This window comes from Ylistrum balloti, unplaced genomic scaffold, assembly GCF_031769215.1.
Source record: "Ylistrum balloti isolate Yb309-2 unplaced genomic scaffold, AGI_CSIRO_Ybal_v1 Utg370006, whole genome shotgun sequence".
NCBI classification, from domain to species: domain Eukaryota; kingdom Metazoa; phylum Mollusca; class Bivalvia; order Pectinida; family Pectinidae; genus Ylistrum; species Ylistrum balloti.
The window spans coordinates 956,207-977,441 of record NW_026782081.1 but is presented as its reverse complement, the minus strand read 5'-3'; the positions used below and the strand labels follow the sequence as shown (position 1 = coordinate 977,441).

The 21,235-nt window shown below is 36.5% G+C and overlaps 1 protein-coding gene across 1 annotated transcript; it reads left to right on the top strand.

The window, feature by feature from the left end:
* Positions 1-925: 925 nt before the first annotated feature.
* LOC132548217 (uncharacterized) lies at positions 926-6,494 on the top strand. Its single transcript, XM_060212039.1, has 2 exons — positions 926-976; positions 3,848-6,494. The coding sequence occupies exon 2, from the start codon at positions 3,890-3,892 to the stop codon at positions 6,260-6,262; it is 2,373 nt and encodes a 790-aa protein (XP_060068022.1). The 5' UTR covers positions 926-976; positions 3,848-3,889; the 3' UTR covers positions 6,263-6,494.
* The last annotated feature ends 14,741 nt before the right edge of the window (positions 6,495-21,235 follow it).

Sequence of the window (21,235 nt, the reverse complement as noted above, 5' to 3'; positions counted from 1 at the left end):
CCATCCATGTCCTATCGCACACTGTAGGTAACGCCACTTGAGCGTCATTGACAACAAAATCATTAAAATGATTAAACTGATGTTTCTTTCTATATATAAAACTTTGGTGATGTAAGCTAACATCGCGCATTTATATAACAGGTATAAATAATGATAATATTGTCTACTTGCGCATGCCTAATCATATGTAAGTATCGAGAAATGCAAACAGTGGAGAAGCCAAATTAACATTTCTCAAGAAGCAATTTCTGTCCATATGTTATTTCATATGTATTCACGTGTTCATGTACAGTGACGTCATAAAGACGTCTCGTGAAAATTCAAATGAAAGCCTCGATTTCTTACTTAGAAATTGCACGAGATGATATAAAAGATATCTCACTTTATTTGACGTGTTTTATATAAGATATCTAATAGAGGAACGAGATTTATGAAACTATCAATTTCTCGGATTCTATGACAAAGTGGTCAATTGTGTCTTTGAACAAATGATGGTAACCTTTCAACACAATGAAATATTTAAGATATATAATAAGATATATAAGATTTCTTATAAATATTGTCTGAAACAAATATTCATATTGCCGATGGAATAAAAGTTGGTTTACCTTGGCACTATCATATATATATTACAACATATGTATAAATATATGTGATTCACAAACTTCTCTTTACGATATTGTATTGCATTGATTGAACGTTTCATAGAGCTAGGACTGATGATAGTTTAGCTGTGAACAATCAGTCTTATTCGGATCATTTGCTCGTAACATCACGAGTGTTTAAATATGAAAGCATCCACCAGTTCATTTTTCACTTGAAGAATTTTGGGGAAATTTAACATTTCGATGTTTTGAAACCTGAATTTGCCGTGCAATTAAACTAGGGTTATTTCCCTTGAAACATTTTTTACGGAAATGATCAGATGGGTTGGGTACGAAGTGGACTGATCATTGCACCACAAAAGCTTTATGAGGTGAGCACAAAGAGGAGGTATATATTGCAGAAAAGGGTATTGAGTCTTTATCATCATTTTAAATCGAATATGCATCGTTTTGGAGGAATCGTCGAAAAATATGCTTGTAAGACACAAACGTAGGTCTGTAAGCTTAGGTCATGAGTAGTGTAAAATTTATTGTTGTTTTTTTTTGTAACTGTTATTCAGAAATCAAATACGATAACAAAAACACCGAGAAATAACATTTCAAAGATTCCATTGTGCAGAAAATGGAGGAGTATTAAGCATGTGACCTAAATTTCATTTACATTTAGTTCTGTTTACTTTCGTTTTGATCACCGGATGTTATGTTGCAACTATAAAATAACAAAGTGGAAATGAGGTGGCGTTCCGGATTTTTTTATATGCTTATAATTGCATATTATCATGAGATACTGTTATGTACTATTGACTATAATGCTAACTGTCACAGGATAAACAGGAGTAAGTGTCTGTAAACGTCCTGTTTAATTTGTATTCGTTACTGTCCGTGCATGTACGTGTATGTCCTTATTTGGTGTGTTACCTGTTAGGTATTGTCAGTGTCTGTCCTTATACGGTTGTCTTGAGACGTGCAGAGGTGTGACAGGTGAGGAAGTCGTGCGAGAGTGTGTAGGGTAATAGAACTAGAGATACCCCTGGGTGCTGGGCAGAACCACAGATTAGCCACGTCGCTCTGGACGTCCTCGGGAGTCCGGGCGCCACATATAGCTACGGATGTAAAGCACTGACGCGACCCGACGGTCGGTGATGTGAATTGGTTTCATTCATAAACCAGGGGTACCAATAAAAACTTGAAACACACAACGAATCCTAGTTGATGGTGTGACATATATTTTGACAGTATCTTATCAACTTTAACTTTCATAAACATCAATAAAGTTTCAACTATATAATGAAAATCGTTATCATGAAAAATGTATTGAAAGATTTTTTTTCTCCACCTATCGTATTTAATTTCACAAATTATGAAATTTAAATGGCGACATTAAACAATTTTGCTTTTATTGAGAAACCGAAGAAGCATTTTGATCCATGAAAAAATGATAAATTATATGTAGTACATTTTAAAGAACCTTATCCTAACAATGAGCAATTGATACAATTTTATGATAAATGGAGGAGGAGGTTTAACGAAATTTAGTAAGAATTTTTGGTCCAGAATAACGTTACTTAACAAATGTAATTTTCTCTTGAATATTAACTGGAACACACAAGTATTTGAGGTTTGCTTTTTACACTTGATATCTATGAAACAAGTCGCAGCTCAGTCTACTTAGGTAATATTACACGTGTGCCCATACGACTCAAGACGATAGACCGTTGTACAAAAAAGCCTATGATTTGTAAACTCACATTTCCATTATGAGGCTTACCTGTCACCGTTCATAGTGCCATGCATTTTGTGAAGTCTGTATTTAATATGAATGTGAGAAAGTTAAATCCTAATGCCATTGCAATTAAAAATACCTATAGTGATTAAATAAATGAAATGTTAAAAGAAAAAAATGAAAAAGTTCAATTTCGAACCTGTATAACGTTTACGACAGCCTAACACCAGCTTTTTGGATTCAAAGTTCGAAAATAAAATACATATCCGTTAACATATACGTCTCTCAATATTCCATAAATAATTTTATCAAAGTTAATTGATGGAAATATGTTTACACGGGAAAATATGTAAAATAAGTATAGCACAATCGAAATATAATTATAGATTAAATATGAAAAATATGGATATCATGATCCATCATCTACCGAGAGCATGACAAAAATATGTGTCATTTGGTTTCAGACTTGCACTTTCGTGTCTTAAATGTCAAATATCATCGACAACCTGGTCTCCCGAGCTTTCCTATACAATGCCAAATGATAAATCAACATACGAGTTCCAAATCCTGTACAAAAAGAATTTTGATGGGACTCATCGAATTTCTGAACATACTTGAATTTTACGCTGTGAGATCCATTGTTTTCAGTAAGTTGGAAAGGACTCACGAAAATAAACTGTTCATTGATCACCAGATGTCTGGACGTGAAGAAACGAACGTATCAAAGATAGCTTTGTTGTGCAGGAAGACAGAAACAATCGCCGGAGAGTCTCGCTTTCTCCTTGAATTTTATATTAAATAATTTAATGCCATACGTTAACAGATGCATACATATCCGTCATGGAGAAGCCCATGCTTAATATTTGAGGCAAGTACTCTGTACAACAAGAAACCTGTCGCTTAGAGTAAGTTCGCAAACACTGAAATGAGAAACAAATCAACAAGCAGAAATTTATCTTTATGGTGAATGTTGATTTATTTAGTCATATATCGAAGGTTAAAGCTAAATAAAAACGAAGTGCCGGAACAGATTGGCCGTCCGGAAACCCCTTATACCACTCTACCACAGTGTCAGTATGAACATGATAAACATTAATACATCAACTCTAGAATGGAAACCTACACAAATACTTCATAAGTGTCAATGTACATGTGTTCATTATCGATATATAAATGTGACATGATTGTCCTTACTTCAACGGCTTATTTCATTGTAACATATGAAGATACCTTTTCTCTCCTTCCTACTCTGTTTCATGTCTATACACCTATACGTGATAAAACCTGTTCCTACAGCATATGAAGCTAGGGAATTGTCTGTTTGTGAATATTTCACCGTTCTTTCCCATGTGTTTTCAAAAGCAATTAATTGTCTAATTGCCTGTTCTTTTTATTTTAATTCCGTTTTCACGTACCTATTTACATATTAAAATACAACTTCTTAAAACAATCGAAAGGAAAATGAAGAATTTTGGAGGAAGCAAAAGCTACTTGCTAACAATTTCTTTGTCAATTGCAGGATGGCATGAGGAAGTAATTTAATACCTCCGCGTCAGTGATCATGGCAGAGGAAGGCTTGATTCCATCTTGGGACGATGGATCGAACATCAGTGATGATGACTTGTTCTCGGATGGTCCAAGTAGCAACATTAGGCACCGGCGACATTTACAGGCATTTCAAGTCGATTTCCATGATCCATTACAGGTGCATCGCCAAAGAAATGCTCATGAGAACCGTTTTAGGGGTTCAAGTATCTTATCACCGCCCAATACTAATACGTCTAGCTGGGATAGGCATTTAGAACAAGAACCACCAAGAAGCCAAAACCAAGCAACGCCAGAAGATGGCGCTTCGGCATCGGACGCGTGGCTGAATATTAGTTCTGAGTTGACAGACTGTCCCATCTGTCTGGAAACACTGGAACGACCCAAAGCTCTACCTTGTTTGCATACTTTCTGTTATGATTGTCTCGAATCTTTCATCAAGGAGAAGGCAGAAAGGCACTTAATGCTACCATTCAAGAGTTTCCCATGCCCTATCTGTAGACGAGATACCTCGCCTCTCGATCCAACAAAACCTTACAAAGACTGGACCCACCAGTTTCCAACAAACAACATCATGCTCCAGCTGATCGAAATCGGGAAATCACCACAGAATCCTAAAGTCAGTGCCATGGAGTCGCACAAACCAAAATCAGTACCCCAGAAAAAGAGGAAAACTCCTGAAAACAAATACTGCGGAAATTGTCAAATATTCAACAGAAAAACCGTATCTGCAGACTTACGATGTGAACAGTGTTCAGTAAACCTTTGTGAAGCCTGTGATAGTGCCCTGCATCTTAATGCTCCAGATCACACGCGCATTTATGTTGGCGTCGGACATTCAGAGATTCAGGTAGAGTTATCTCCCGTGACAAATATTGATCCAAGAGAGTTTGACACATCTCGACTGGAATGTAGACGACATGGTGGAATGTTTGAATTTTTCTGTATGCTGCATAAATGCCCAGTTTGTGAACACTGTATGAAAGAAGAACATTTAACATGCGAAGGAGTCCACAAGTTTAGGGAGTATTCACGGATGCTGCAGACAGGACGTTCTGGATTGAAAGCCTCTTTAAAAGATGGTACATTAGCCATGGAAACTTTGGTTAGTCTCTTCAAACAACGCGTAAGCGCAATGTATGCTGATCGTGATTCCAGCTTAGAACATATCTGCGAACTTCGAAATGACATTAATCACCATTTGGACGAAATGGAAACGAACTTAAATGAGCAGATTTCAAAAGTTTCAAAGAATGAAGAACATGCTTTATCTGAAGTCTCGAAACAATGCGAAATTGTAAACAACGGATTAAATCGGTCTTTAGTTCGATTAAATGCCGCGATACAGGATGGTGATGATAAGAGAATCATGTCCGCTGCATTGTTTTGTCACTTCCAAATAAAACAATGCGCTGATGTTGTGAAGGAAATTTCTGGATTCCATAGTGTGCCTCGTCTCTCAGTCCAAATGAATCCACTTTTAACAGCCATGTTCGATATAGACAGTTTCGGAGAGACAGATTTCGTACGGGAGAAAACCGACCTTCCATCCTCTGTCCGAAAATTGTTGCCTTTGAATTCAAGAAGTGCGCGTGAGATTTTACGATTTAATGTACGTACACATGAAGATCAATTTACTTGTGGAATAACCAGTGCTTTATATCTGCCAAATAACCAGGTAATTTTGGTGGATTTCCCAAACAAAGCGGTAAAGCTGTTTTCGGATTATGGTCATCTTGTCCATCAGATCAGACTGCAAGATGGCCCATGGGACATCTGTAGCATAGATGGTGACACTTTCGCAATCACTTTGCCCTTTAAGCAAATGATAGCATTCATCGAACGAGACCCTAGGACGTCAGCCTTATTCCGAAACGACAACAAAAGCATCAAATTAAAAATGTGTTGTTACGGTATTACGTCATTCCGAGGCGGGATCGTGATCAGCTGCCCGACAGAGCGAAAGGTCACGCTGTTCAAGGTTTTGAGAGTGGGCAAACACTCTCATCAGCTAGAGCGGTTTTGTAAGTTGCCGATTTCTTGTTGGCAACTTGTGGCAAGCAATGCAAGAAGGGAGGTTATCAGCACTCATGACGCAGAAAATGGAGGTATATTGAGAATTTCTTCTCTTGATCGATTTTCGAAAGAAACTCTAGGCCCTCAACTTGCAAAAGGTCTGCGCGGTTGTGGCGTAGATAAAGAAGGGAATGTGTACATATGCGGCCGAAAGTCGAGCAATATAATACAAGTCAGTTTATCCACTGGAAGTAGAGTACTGCTTACGTCAGTGCATGGTTTGAAAGAACCATCGACGATTGCTGTGCAGGAGGATAAATTCTTACTAGCCGAAGTTGCGAATAATCAGGTCGCTATTTATGAGATGTTCTAAAAATGCCCTCCATGATGCTCAGTCATTCAGTTTAATGTAACAAGAGATCAGAGACCAGATACACCCGATGTTAGGAAGACTAAAACTAACTTGTCTTTTATTTGAAACGCTTACAGCCAGTCCACTTAAGTAATTAATGCTGCCCGTGTGAGGTCGTAAAAAAAACCTGCCAGAACTATTTGTTCCAACTGTGTAAAGTGTTCAGACGATAACAGATAAACTATGTTTGAAAGTTATGTCTTTGTTTTTGATATGTTCAGATATGATTCTGTTACAACATACCTGGTATGTATTTTATTTTTTTAATTTTAATTAAATACGGTAATTGTTGTGCTGTTATTTTCACGTCCAGTCATTTTCATAAGTTTAAACATATGTATTTTTACTTCATCAGTTTTCCTAGATTCGATTGATAATGTAAATCTTTGATTTGATAAAAGTAATTATGAAATTTATTTGTTTTTACATAACATTTCAACATATTGTAATATACATGTGTAGTGAGTGCCACGAAACGTCTAACATATTGGCATTAAGGTTGTTTTTTTTTTCATTTTAAGCTCACCTTGTTCCTTCTGACCAGGTGAGCAACCATCACATATGTCGCCCGTCCGTCCTTCGTTAACAATTTCCTTAAAACACTATTAGTCATGAACGTCTAAGCAGATTTTAATCAAATTTGGTCAGATGCATCTCTTGGGGCGTGGAAATGAATTTTGTCTAAATGATGAGTCTTGGTCCCACGGGGCCAGAGGGGCACCCAAATACAGGAAATAGAGCAAATTCTTTAATATCCTTCTGCTTTAGCAATGTCGGAATTCCCCTGGAACATATTTTCCCGGTAATTTGGGATATAGTGCATTTCATTTATTATCGTTTGATCAAAACTATACATTATGTTTCTGATTATGTAAATGTTTTCAAAAGATTATTTATTCGCGTGTTGTGTTCAATTTGATGCTGTTTTATATATGCGTAGAACATTTTTTGTAACATTATACTTTGTCAAAATTTGTTTGTAATTTGCATTAGTCTTTTTTTTCCTAAACCAATTTTTGACTATCAAATCAACTTTGATTAACGAATTACTTTCACCTTGTCTCTTTTAAACAAAAAGCATTAAAAACTTTGAAAATTGAAAGAAAAATCGAATTTATCATTTTTAGGAGGAAAAACTAATTAAGTTTAGAAAAAAGGTAATTATTCAGATAATGAATTAATCCTTAAACAGAATTAATTATCAATTGCAAATGTATCTGTATATATATTTTTTCAATTTGCTTTCATTTTTTGTTATCATAATATATCTTAAACATGCATATTAAAATTCATGAACCGGAAGTCTTTATGGATATTAAAGCTGAGAAGAAGATCAATGTCAGAAAAGGGTCCTTATGAAATATCCGAAATATGAACGGAATCTAGCATTATGATATAGCAAAGCAAAATATATCTGCTATTATTATTACTATAAGTCATCAAAAGTTAAATAAAACATTTATGACGAACTTGAGTCTAAGATTGTTTATTTCCTGTTTGTTTCACCTGTCTGAATTGTCTTACCATTATATCGTTTGCTTGAGTTGCCTTTATTTCGTGTTAATATTGGATGGACACCCATTGTTTGTTTGGATACTTCAAGTTTAGTACTTTCTTCTTTAATCGTGATACCAAGTCATTGTCTAAACATAATGTTGTAGGAAATAATAGTCGTCTCTCCTCCCAAGTACACTGTATTCAAACATTTCGTTCAATTCATAACTCTGAATGTTGTACGGATTGCAAAGATGAATTATTAATGACAAGGTGAGCTCATTATTTTGAAACACTTGTAAAACACGTCACCTATAAAAAGTATCATTATGACCAATGTCAGTGATGTTTACATACAGAATTCGAACACATGACCTGTCTCCTAACATAAGCTGTATATTTTTGTACGAGAGGCCTTGCATTGAAGTGCCAATAATCCTAACATCTGCAATCGGATTTCTCTTATACAGTAGTTTATCTTAATACACAGGTGATTGCTTTACATCCGGTTTAAGTAAATAAAGTAGTGGAAAATCAACTGTGGAAATAAATTAAAATCAGAAATTATGCCTTCTCTTAACCTAGGTTTACTAGTTAGTGTTAAGATTATCAGATAAATTATGAAAACGGAACAAGACTTTTATGAAATAATCTATAAGCAGGTAGGCGTTCCAGATTTCGTAAGTATAGCCATCGCCCAGATCAGATGATGATGATGATGATAAACCGTCACCAAAACTCTTCCCTTTGCCGAGCGTTGTCCAATAAACTGAGGTCGATTCTCTGGCGAAGTGAGGGGGGAGGGGTACACCTGGTCGCGTCTGAGGTTGGAGTAGTCTATATAATCTAAAGACTACTCCCAGGTCTAATGGTTCCTAACAGACCTGCCACACTACCGCAGTTGGTTGAGTCGTCTGTGTGCGGATGGGTCTAGAATGAATTTGAAGACGACTCCCAGGCCTAATTATTCCTGTCTTCTCTTGAGTGTCTGGACTTGCCATGGTGTACTGTCCAAACACCCAGGCTATCATAATGCCGGGTCCTAACTAGTGGGAAATCCAGAAGCCATTCCTAATAGGTTTGGAAGAAAATCATATCATCTACACTGTTCGATTTATCTCCCTTCGTCCATTCTTATGAAGTTTTTTATCCAAGAGTTATTTTGCAATAAGGTCTTCATTCCAAATAAAAACTAAATTGATGTTAAAATATTTCCGATTATTCTATGGAATATATCAGTATTGTATTGATGATCATAAATATTTGAAAGAGTAATTGATTTCCGACATAATTCTAAGACTGGAAGTTTGTATTTTAGTTTCATTTCGAGTAGGCCTACTACTACCGAGATCGAGTTGCTGACATGATTTATTAAATAGACTTCTGAAATATTGAAATATTTTGATTTATAATATACATATGATATGATAACAATAAATTAATTGGAAAGTTTTTAAAAACTTAAATACGAAACAACATTGATTAGTGACGAGTTAGCTTTTTATGATAAATTCTGGTGGTGAGCTTAAATCTATTCGTAAGCATGTACTAGAAAACGTTCAAGAGATTAAGTACGGTCGGCAAACCACATGGATGCGGACAAAACAGTCTTTAGATTACGTTATGGAATTGTGCTAATAAATGTTATCATAATATTGGCGACAAATCTGATTACTTGGTCATGTTTTGTCAATGCTTTTAGCCCTAATTATTGTGATTTTTTCTTGTATCATGTTATATCTGTCTTGTACAGTAATTTCGCATGTGTGCAATCACAAGCAAGAATTTATCAACTCATTTTCTGTTGAAATGAAACCTATTGTGCAGTCATTGTTGATATATCTGGAAAATAAAGGTGTGATTGGTTTATATTTTGACTCAGAAATGAACATGTTTAGATCTTCTTTGATTTTGATGCAATAATTAATACATACAGATGAAATTGGGAGTCGTGAAAAAAAACACAGTTCCTAGCTGTTGGGGGTTGAATTAGGCCTATAGCTTGTAGTCTTCTTCTTTCTGGTTTTCACCTCTACTAATACTAATGATTCTCGTAAGGCTATAGTAACACTTTTGTAACTAGCCAGACACTCTACCACCAAGATAAAGAGAAATCCCTACTAGCTAAAGCTAGAGAGGTGCCATGTCTGCCCTCATCCTCTATACACTCTACATCAGTTAGAATCATCAGTTTAAAAAACACACGTTGTATTTGAGGCTGTGCAATGCTAAAACAAGCTATGAACTGATGAAATGTTATTAGTCACTTTTGTCCAAGATAATTTAAAAGACAAAGAAACCAACCAGTTAATTAGATAAACAAACCAGCAATTGATCGATTCCTAGCTAGCTATAATAACTGATCGTCGATGTTTAAATATCAACCCATCTTCATGAACACAAGAAAATATTCAAACCCTCAGTGGCCTTTAACTGTATACTACACTGCAAAAGGTGCAGATTTCAGAGTCACACTTGACTGGACATGATCATTTATTACCTCACTAATCACACTCCTCCACCATATTGATCACATGAAGACCTTATAATAATTGTCTTGAACCTTTATATATATAATCCGCGTGGCCAATTACTCAATATTATATCCTATCCCATATTGATATATCACTTCCTTTATACACATCCTACACTTCGTTTGTGTGTGTCCCTGATACTTTGATTATAATTAAGAACAGAAGTATTTGAGTGTAAACACAGACAACATGATGTCCTTTATTCTGTTTACATATAGCTGTGGAAGACCCGTGTTAATCAGTGTATACAAGCGCCAGTAAAATCCCACAAATGTGGAAGATGATCTTCAAATTGACGAGCAGTCATAGTTTGTTAGATTTGTGGCGACGTGGAAGCCATTTCGTCTGTTTATGTTTACTATATACTAAACGTCAAGTTTTTTACAGTAGGGCTGGATCTTAGATTATAAAACAAGTAAACAGAAGACGGCTCCAACTCCTGACTCTGTGGTCAGGTTGCAAATGACACTCAAGATTTTTATGTAAACAGTGTAAGTCTTCTGTCCTTGCTTTTCATCTTGTCATTAAAATCAAGACTATATCAGATATGTTTGACTTTAATTTAAGTGTCAATATCCAATGTTTACCATATAGTTTGAAATGTCGATGGATTTTAATGTCTGAGTATATTATTACACTCATACTGGTTGTAAAATCTTAAATTTTGTTCAAATGTCTCCTAACATTGAACACAATGCAGTCCATGTAAACAAAGCATGCACATTTACGAAATCATTCTGTAGTTGTGGTTAAACCTTTCCATACAAAACATAAATTTCTTTCTTTTTCTTTACATTGTAGTTTGAAATTAAATGTTATCTCTGGCTTCTCCCGGCCCTTAAAGTGGATATGTACAACAGCGGTATCTATATACTGGTTTGGCCTGCACTTTCGCATATGTACAATTGTTTCTTTGTATAAGAATAAAACAAGAAAATAAAGACAAATGTGAATTCGAAATGAAAATCGACATATCGTGGTCATCACATGAGCAAATAAAAAATCTAACGAAAAACAGCGACACTACCAGGTCTAATTTCATCGAATTCTTTCATGGAAATCGTGGAAATTAACACAGTGTAAATTCACAGGATGGTTTTGTAACGTCTGCCAGATAAGCATCTCGATTATCAAATCGGATCCAATTCATTGTCAATTACACATTCTACATAGAGAAGCTGTGACGACTGCAATGCTTGTTATAGAAGAAATGCTAATGATTAGGGACGTTTCTCTTAATTAATAATTAAGCAACAGTTATAAGAAATGGATTACAACTCGATATATCACTATACAAACAGCTCTAATGAGTCTCATTCAATTCATAAATATTCTTGGTTATTTTGCTAATAGTGTGTAAAATTGTGCTGCTGATAGTAAGATAACTTTGTAATACCTAGGTATAAAAACAAAATCTTACATATATATTAAGGTTTATTTTTTGATGTGTACAGCAAAGCTACATTTTAAGTAAGGGATGCTTATCATTCGTAAATATTAACCAACAAAAATAGACTGACCTAGAGATTTAACTTACTTCGTGAATAAGAATATCCAATGGTACCAACGTGGACATTCAAATCAAGAAATAGATTTATTGTTGAATTAAAATCAAAGTAAGGTTATATATATGTATATACTTGAATATAATGATATGTTATACAATGTACAAACTACGTATGTCCAAAAGTAAAATCCGATTGATTTTATCGACAAGAACGGTTATGCAGTACAAAAGGGAAATTAAATATCACATTCAGCGATTTGTGTACATTTGTACTAGCAATTTAAACATTTCAATACCCTTCATTAGGATAGAGTCTTTTAAACCCTACTATTTGTACAATATTGTACCCGCAGGGTTTCATTTTCTTTTAAATTAAGTTCAAAAGTAGATCAAATATTTAACTTTTCACATCAGGTGTAAGCATGGTTGGAGATTCACATAGAGCTACAGGATTTAAAGAACAAGAGAACAGTAATTTATCTATAACTTGTCGAAAATGTCATTCATATCAAACTCCATTGTGGCTCCAGACAGAACAGGCATAGGTGGATACTGAGGTACCAATGTCAGGTCTGAAGCAGGTATAGGTGGATACTGTGATACCAAGGCCTGACGCAGGCATAGGTGGATACTGAGGTACATATGTCAGGTCTGAAGCAGGTATAGGTGGATACTGAGATACCAAGGCCTGACGCAGGCATAGGTGGATACTGAGGTACATATGTCAGGTCTGAAGCAGGTATAGGTGGATACTGAGATACCAAGGTCTGACGCAGGCATAGGTGGATACTGAGGTACATATGTCAGGTCTGAAGCAGGCATAGGTGGATACTGAGATACCAAGGTCTGACGCAGGCATAGGTGGATACTGAGATACAAAGGTTTGACGCAGGCATAGGTGAATACTGAGGCACCAAGGTCTGAAGCAGGCATAGGTGGATACTGAGGTACCAAGGTCTGAAGCAGGTACAGGTGGATACTGAGGTACCAAGGTCTGAAGCAAGCATAGGTGGATACTGAGATACAAAGGTCTGAAGCAGGCATAGGTGAATACTGAGGTACCAAGGTCTGACGCAGGCATAGGTGGATACTGTGATACAAAGGTCTGAAGCAGGCATAGGTGAATACTGAGATACAAAGGTCTGACGCAGGAATAGGTAGATACTGAGGTACCAGGGTATGTAGCAGGCACAGTTGGATACTGAGATACAAAGGTCTGAAGCAGGCACAGGTGGATACTGAGATACCAAGGTCTGAAGCAGGCTTAGGTGGATACTGAGGTACCAAGGTCTGAAATAGGCTTAGGTGGATACTGAGGTACCAAGGTCTAAAGCAGGCATAGGTGGATACTGAGGTACCAAGGTCTGTAGCAGGCACAGGTGGATACTGAGGTACAAAGGTCTGAAGCAGGCACAGGTGGATATTGAAGTACCAAGGTCTAAAGCAGGCACAGGTGGATACTGAGGTGATACTCAGGTACCAAGGTCTGAAGCTGGCATAGGTGGATAATGAGATACCAAGGTCTGAAGCAGGCATAGGTGGATACTTAGGTACCAAGGTCTGAAGGAAGCATAGGTGGATACTGAGGTACCAAGGTCTGAAGGAAGCACAGGTGGATACTGAGGTACCATGGTCTGAAGGAAGCATCGGTGGATACTGAGGTACCATGGCCTGAAGCAGGTAAAGGTGGATACTGAGGTACCAAGGTCTCAAGCAGGCATAGGTGGATACTGAGGTACCATGGTCTGAAGGAAGCATAGGTGGATACTGAGGTACCATGGCCTGAAGCAGGCATAGGTGGATACTGAGGTACCAAGGTCTCAAGCAGGCATAAGTGGATACTGAGACACCAAGGTCTGATACAGGCACAAGTTGATACTAAGGTACCAAGGTCTGACGCAGGCATAGGTAGATACTGAGGTACCAGGGTCTGTAGCAGGCACAGTTGGATACTGAGATACAAAGGTCTGAAGCAAGCACAGGTGGATACTGAGATACAAAGGTCTAAAGCAGGCATAGGTGGATACTGAGGTACCAAGGTCTGACGCAGGAATAGGTAGATACTGAGGTACCAGGGTATGTAGCAGGCACAGTTGGATACTGAGATACAAAGGTCTGAAGCAGGCACAGGTGGATACTGAGGTACAAAGGTCTGAAGCAGGCACAGGTGGATACTGAGATACCAAGGTCTGAAGCAGGCTTAGGTGGATACTGAGGTACCAAGGTCTGAAGCAGGCTTAGGTGGATACTGAGGTACCAAGGTCTAAAGCAGGCATAGGTGGATACTGAGGTACCAAGGTCTGAAGCAGGCACAGGTGGATACTGAGGTACCAAGGTCTGAATCAGGCTTAGGTGGATACTGAGGTACCAAGGTCTGAAGCAGGCTTAGGTGGATACTGAGGTACCAAGGTCTAAAGCAGGCATAGGTGGATATTGAGGTACCAAGGTCTGAAGCAGGCACAGGTGGATACTGAGGTACCAAGGTCTAAAGCAGGCATAGGTGGATATTGAAGTACCAAGGTCTGAAGCAGGCACAGGTGGATACTGAGGTACAAAGGTCTGAAGCAGGCACAGGTGGATATTGAAGTACCAAGGTCTAAAGCAGGCACAGGTGGATACTGAGGTACCAATGTCTAAAGCAGGCATAGGTGGATACTGAGGTAACAAGGTCTGTAGCAGGCACAGTTGGATATTGAAGTACCAAGGTCTGAAGCAGGCACAGGTGGATATTGAGGTACCAATGTGAGTTTTGAAGCAGCCATGAGCCACACCCATGGACCAGATCTATCATGGTAGCCATATTGGTATGTCCTGCCTACGTAGTTTTTTTATTTAAAACCTTTGCGCCATTTTCCGTCGTTTAGGAATTTTCTTGTATATTCTTGTGATAGTAATTTTGTTTTAGGACGGACTTCACATCACATACTCCATATGCAGTAAAATTAAACCTCATGTTTTACTTAGTTAAACAGAGAGCTTATGAAAAGAAAAGATTATTTCAAAAATCATACGGTAACTGCAATATTGAGTCCATTATCAGAACAACATTTTCACTCTGCAACATCAAAGCTGGACATCTATAGAACCTCCAAGTAAAGCATTAGAATCATTAAACAAGTCATTAGTAAGCAAACAAATCTTTTAATCAAAGCTTTATCCCAAGGGCCTACTATGATAGCATGGTATTAATTTCTTCTTTCTGTATTACGAGTCGGTTTTCTACTGGTAAGATGTATTCAGTGTTTACTATTTATTCACAATAGTGGTTTGAAAATATAAAAGTGTTTAACCAAAATTGATGTTTATTCCTTGCACACTGCCTTTGATGTTTGACATTGAATTGTCTTCCACTTGACATTCATTACACGGAGGAGTATCTACGCTGTCACCGTGGCCATTAAAGTTGAGCCCCCAGTTTTATCGGGGGTTGACACCATACAAAGTACTTCAACCTATTTTTCAACACATACACACAGCTGGTTCAGATCTCATTGAAGTCTGAGTAGCATACACGTATATCCAATGGTAATTAATTCTGAATTATCCCATTTTGAAACGCATTCTTGGTTCCGTTTGACGACATAAAGTATCTAAACAGGACAATGAAAAAGTATACGCATAATATAGAGTCTTTCTGGTGCGTTGGTCAAAATATGGGATGGCAATGAATTTGGTACTACCTAGATTCAATAGCTTCTACACTATGGAAAATAAAAATACGTACCTACCATATTAAAACCAGTTGATCTTAACCAGATTTACATGAGAATGTATATCATTAGCATTATTTTTGTTATCAAATCATATCTGATATTTGTATAGGAAAATGTGCATTTTATTGTCTGTTATCACAAAATCCGCCTGTTACTTTCTGAATGTACTATTTTGCTATATTCACTGGTGTGATATACCCTAAAGCATTTTTCATTGGCTGTGCCAGTTAGATTTTGTTTGTGATATCATAAGGACAATCGTAATTGAAAAAAACTTGACAAAATGGGTTCCTCTTTGAATTTGTTTGTCCTCCACCCTTTTATTTTAAAATTTGTCAACAACTTTTCTGCGTTACTATGTATGTGATTGAAAGTATGTAAAGTTTTGTATAGATCTGTTCTCAAAGTGTCAAGCTTTGTTCGCCATAGATCGCAAATATATTCAGACAATTAAGACTCTTTGATAAAATATCTTAGGAAATGAAAACTCAATTAAATTCTCTATATTTTGACATCAATAACAAGACAAGTCAGGTGGCAGAACAAAATAAATGACACGATGTCATTTTCACAGTCCCTGATATTATGAAAATATAATTTTGTGAGGTTCAGATTTCAAGGTTTTGAAAAAAATTTCGTTGGCTGTGGATTTCGTGGATTAATGTTGATCACAAAATTCACATGTATTATAATTCCGTTTTATCTGTTTATCAGATCGTGGACGGTTTCAACACAAATAAATCTTCCATAAAATTTTACAATATCGATATCAATTTAGTGTAAATGACTTATTCATTTTTCTATTACTAACCGTATGTCACGTTTTGATGTTTTGAATAGGATAAAATTTAACTTTCACGGTTATCCACGATTTCAGTGAGATATTGTATATACGTACTGGGTGGCCAGTAAGACTGATCAGAAGGAAGTTGGATAACATTCTTTTACAATGTTGTAAAATTGATATATAACATATAACTGACGACTATACAACTAGAGAGCACTTTCCACTGTATCACATCTACAGTACCGATGTTTTCTTTAAACCAACCATCGACAGTATACAATGAAATTTGACCTTTTTAAACCCTGTTATATTCTAAGAGTATCAATACAGAGGCAAAATTTAGAAATGGCTAATAGATTAAATACTGACGTGTTTCTAACAGAACGAGCCTTGCAAACTTGTATAGATCAAAGTTATCACATTTGAAAGAACGTCATACATGTTTGGATGATATTCCAGAGGTATTTAGTCTGCATTCATCATATCTAGGTTTTATTATTGTTTTCATTGTGTGAAAGCGTTTGGCTAACACATAACGTTGACTAGATCGTCGTCCATTAACCTCATCAGGATGACACAGTGGTAACTGAAAACCGCCTTATTGCATTGTGTACATTAACAACAGGAGTCTGTTGTTACCTCTGGTGTTAGACAGGCCAGTTCGTTTAATTAATTGTTTTCTGTCATTGATTCTCCCCAAATATCAATACTGTTGGTGTGTTTTAAATATTCTCTTACGGTATCCGTCAATTCATTATCTGATGTACTGGCATTTTCCAATGGCCATTTTTCGATCTTTGTTCTGTTGTCGTCCCAGTGCAGTCCATTTTTATGTCATTCTATTGAGAAGGTCATTAGTGTTTGACAATAACAATTACTGATATAAGAGCAAACATTTATATTTTATTTTAGCTTATATTTAAACACACACCATTATCATGAAGGTAGCGTTAAAAGGTGAACTGGTAGGGAAAATGTCCTATATGTGGATTACCTCGTGGCTCTGTAATCTTATCACGAATACATAACGATTTACCTGTGACGATATATAGTATCAATCAATAACTATTCCAATGTAAGTAATACCAATATAATAAATCGGTTTCAATGCATGTAGATATGAGAGGCTACATCAGCTTGTTTTTCAGATACAGTAGTTTCACATTTCCTTTTATATCGTTTCCTGTGTAAGTCATTATTTTCGGTATTTTTATATTGTACAAGTTTTAAGGATGGAAGAAATTGAGAAAACTACAAATAGAAAAAGCATACTTTGGAGATAAAATTAAAATGGAAATCCCTATTCCACCTATCGATAGATAAAACATCTACCTGAATCTCTCAGTAAAAAGTAGAACGATCAGAACTGCCGTATAGTATAATAATGTTGGTGGTTTCCTCGTTTTGTATTAGGTCACTTTAAACCTATCGCTATATCTGTTAGCAAGTTTACTATCGTAACAAACAATATGTACTACAAATATATGTATCATAACGTTATGATTTGTTTAATCAATAACTGAAACAAAACATTGGTAATGTGTTTTGTTTTAAATCTAGATATGTTCTTATGTTTCAGTAACTGTTTCCAATTTCATGTTTCATCGAAAGCTGCAGGGTTTGAAGTTACCACAAGTAAGTAATCAATCTGATATTAAACATTAATTAGGAAAAGCTCATCGATGGATGGCAGCACTTTCTGAATTGTATATTTTTAAAGGAAAGATTGACAATGTAAAACATGTTTAATTGGAAAGGATTCAGCGTTGTATTTCCCAGACTATGATAACCATAATCGTTAGTAATAACGGAAAAGCACCTACACATCGACGGTAAAGCATAGATATTGTTGTCAAGGTGACGAGGAATTTATCATCACCAGAAACATAGATATTGTTGTCAAGGTGACGAGGAATTTATCATCACCAGAAACAGAGACATTGTTGTCAAGGTGACGGGGAATTTATCATCACCAGAAACAGAGGCATTGTTGTCAAGGTGACGGGGAATTTATCATCACCAGAAACATAGATATTGTTGTCAAGGTGACGGGGAATTTATCATCACCAGAAACAGAGACATTGTTGTCAAGGTGACGAGGGAATTTATCATCACCAGAAACATAGATATTGTTGTCAAGGTGACGAGGGAATTTATCATCACCAGAAACATATACATTGTTTTCAAGGTGACGAGGGAATTTATCATCACCAGAAACATATACATTGTTGTCAAGGTGGCGGGGGAATTTATCATCACCAAAAACATAGATATTGTTGTCAAGGTGGCGGGGGAATTTATCATTACCAAAAACATAGATATTGTTGTCAAGGTGACGGGGGAATTTGTCATCACCAGAAACATAGATATTGTTGTCAAGGTGACAAGGGAATTTATCATCACCAGAAACATAGATATTGTTGTCAAGGTGACGAGGGAATTTATCATCACCAGAAATATAGATATTATCGTCAAGGTGACGAGGGAATACCATCATCAGTAGAAACATAGATATGGTTGACAATGTGATGAGGGAATTTATCATCACCAGAAACATAGATATTGTTGTCAAGGTGACGAGGGAATTTATCATCACCAGAAACATAGATATTGTTGTCAAGGTGACGGGGGAATTTATCATCACCAGAAACATACATATAGTTGTCAAGGTGGCGGGGAAATTTATCATCACCAGAAACATAGATATTGTTGTCAAGGTGACGGGGGAATTTATCATCACCAGAAACATACATATTGTTGTCAAGGTGGCGGGGAAATTTATCATTACCAAAAACATAGATATTGTTGTCAAGGTGACGGGGGAATTTATCATTACAAGAAACATAGATATTGTTGTCAAGGTGACGGGGGAATTTATCATCACCAGAAACAGAGACATTGTTTTCAAGGTGACGGGGGAATTTATCATCACCAGAAATATAGATATTATCGTCAAGGTGACGAGGGAATTTATCATCACCAGAAACAGAGACATTGTTGTCAAGGTGACGGGGGAATTTATCATCACCAGAAATATAGATCTTGTTGTCAAGGTGACGGGGGAATTTATCATCACCAGAAATATAGATATTATCGTCAAGGTGACGAGGGAATACCATCATCAGTAGAAACATAGATATTGTTGACAATGTGATGAGGGAATTTATCATCACCAGAAACATAGATATTGTTGTCAAGGTGACGGGGAATTTATCATCACCAGAAACATAGATATTGTTGTCAAGGTGACGGGGGAATTTATCATCACCAGAAACAGAGACATTGTTGACAATGTGACGAGGGGATACCATTATCAGTAGAAACATTGATATTGTTGACAATGTGACGAGGGAATTTATCATCACCATAAATATAGATATTGTTTACAACGTGACGGGGGAATTTATCATCACCGGAAAGAGAGACATTGTTGACAAGGTGACGAGGGAATACCAAAATCAGTAGAAATATAGAAATTGTTGTGAAGGGAAGAGGGGATCCAGTATCATTAGAAACATATATATATTATTGTCAAGGAGACGAGGGATACCATTAACAATAGAAAAATAGATATTATTGTCTAGGTGACTAGAACACGAGGGGAAACCTGTATCAGTAGAAACATAGATATTGTTGACAAGGTGACGAGGGAATACCATCATCAGTAGAAACATAGATATTGTTGTCAAGGGAACGAAGGGATTTATTTTCACCAGAAACAGACAAATTATTTGCATGGTGACGAGGGGATACCTATATCCCTTGAAACATAGACATTGTTTACAGGGTGACGAGGGGATACCTGTATCACTTGACTCATAGACATTGTTGACAAGGTGACGAGGGGATACCTGTATCATTAGAAACATAGACGTTGTTGACAAGGTAACGAGGGAATACCATCATCAGTAGAAACATAGATATTGTTGTAAAGGGAACGAAGGGATTTATTTTCACCAGGAACATAGACATTGTTGACAAGGTGACGAAGGGATTTATTATCACCAGAAACATAGACATTGTTGACAAGGTGATGAGTAGATAGCAGTATTACCAGGAACATTAGACACTGTTGCCAAGGTGACGATAGGATACCTGTATCGTTAGAAATATAGATATTGTTGACAAGGTGACGAGGAGATACCATCATCATTATATCGGTTATTTGTATTGTATGTATGCTTTATCTGCGCTATGTGAGGTGTCATTGTGTAGAAGCATACTAAATTAACTATTGTAAATTATGATATTAAAGTTTGTATTGTATCCAAAATATGTTGTTCTTATGTATAATATTGTTTGCTTAATGAGTAAGTTATCTGTTCAACTGAAATGATATGTCCAGGTTATTGCAATATGCTTACGTATATTTTGCATCAACAAAAATTTAATTTACAGAAAGATCAAGATGCGTTATTGCTAATGGAGGATGCTGAAAATGATAATTATACATTTGTGACTAACAGAATGTCAAGGATGCACAATAAGATTCAATATTATGTTTGAAATGTTATGAACGAGATCTGTTATGCGAAGGAAATTGTCAAATTGATTTTACATTAACTTGTGAAAGTCATATCCAGATTGGCCTTTTAACATCGAATGCTGACTGAATATGAATGGGATGCTTTTCTACTCCCACCTGTGAATAAATGTTTGATAATCTCGAACTAATATGTATTGTTGTACATGGCGATGTGACAGCTCTCAACATGGCTTGTTTATGCATGAATGTTTGTTTTGTTTGCTGAACGGGTTTGTAAAATATTGACTTAAACCATCGCCCTATTGGAGCTTGGTCGCTATAGCTTTATTTACCTCTTCTACGTAGAGAGCTCTTTATTAGCTTTCTGAGCCGCTAGACTAGCGCACACGGACATATGAGATCGGGAAAGTTTT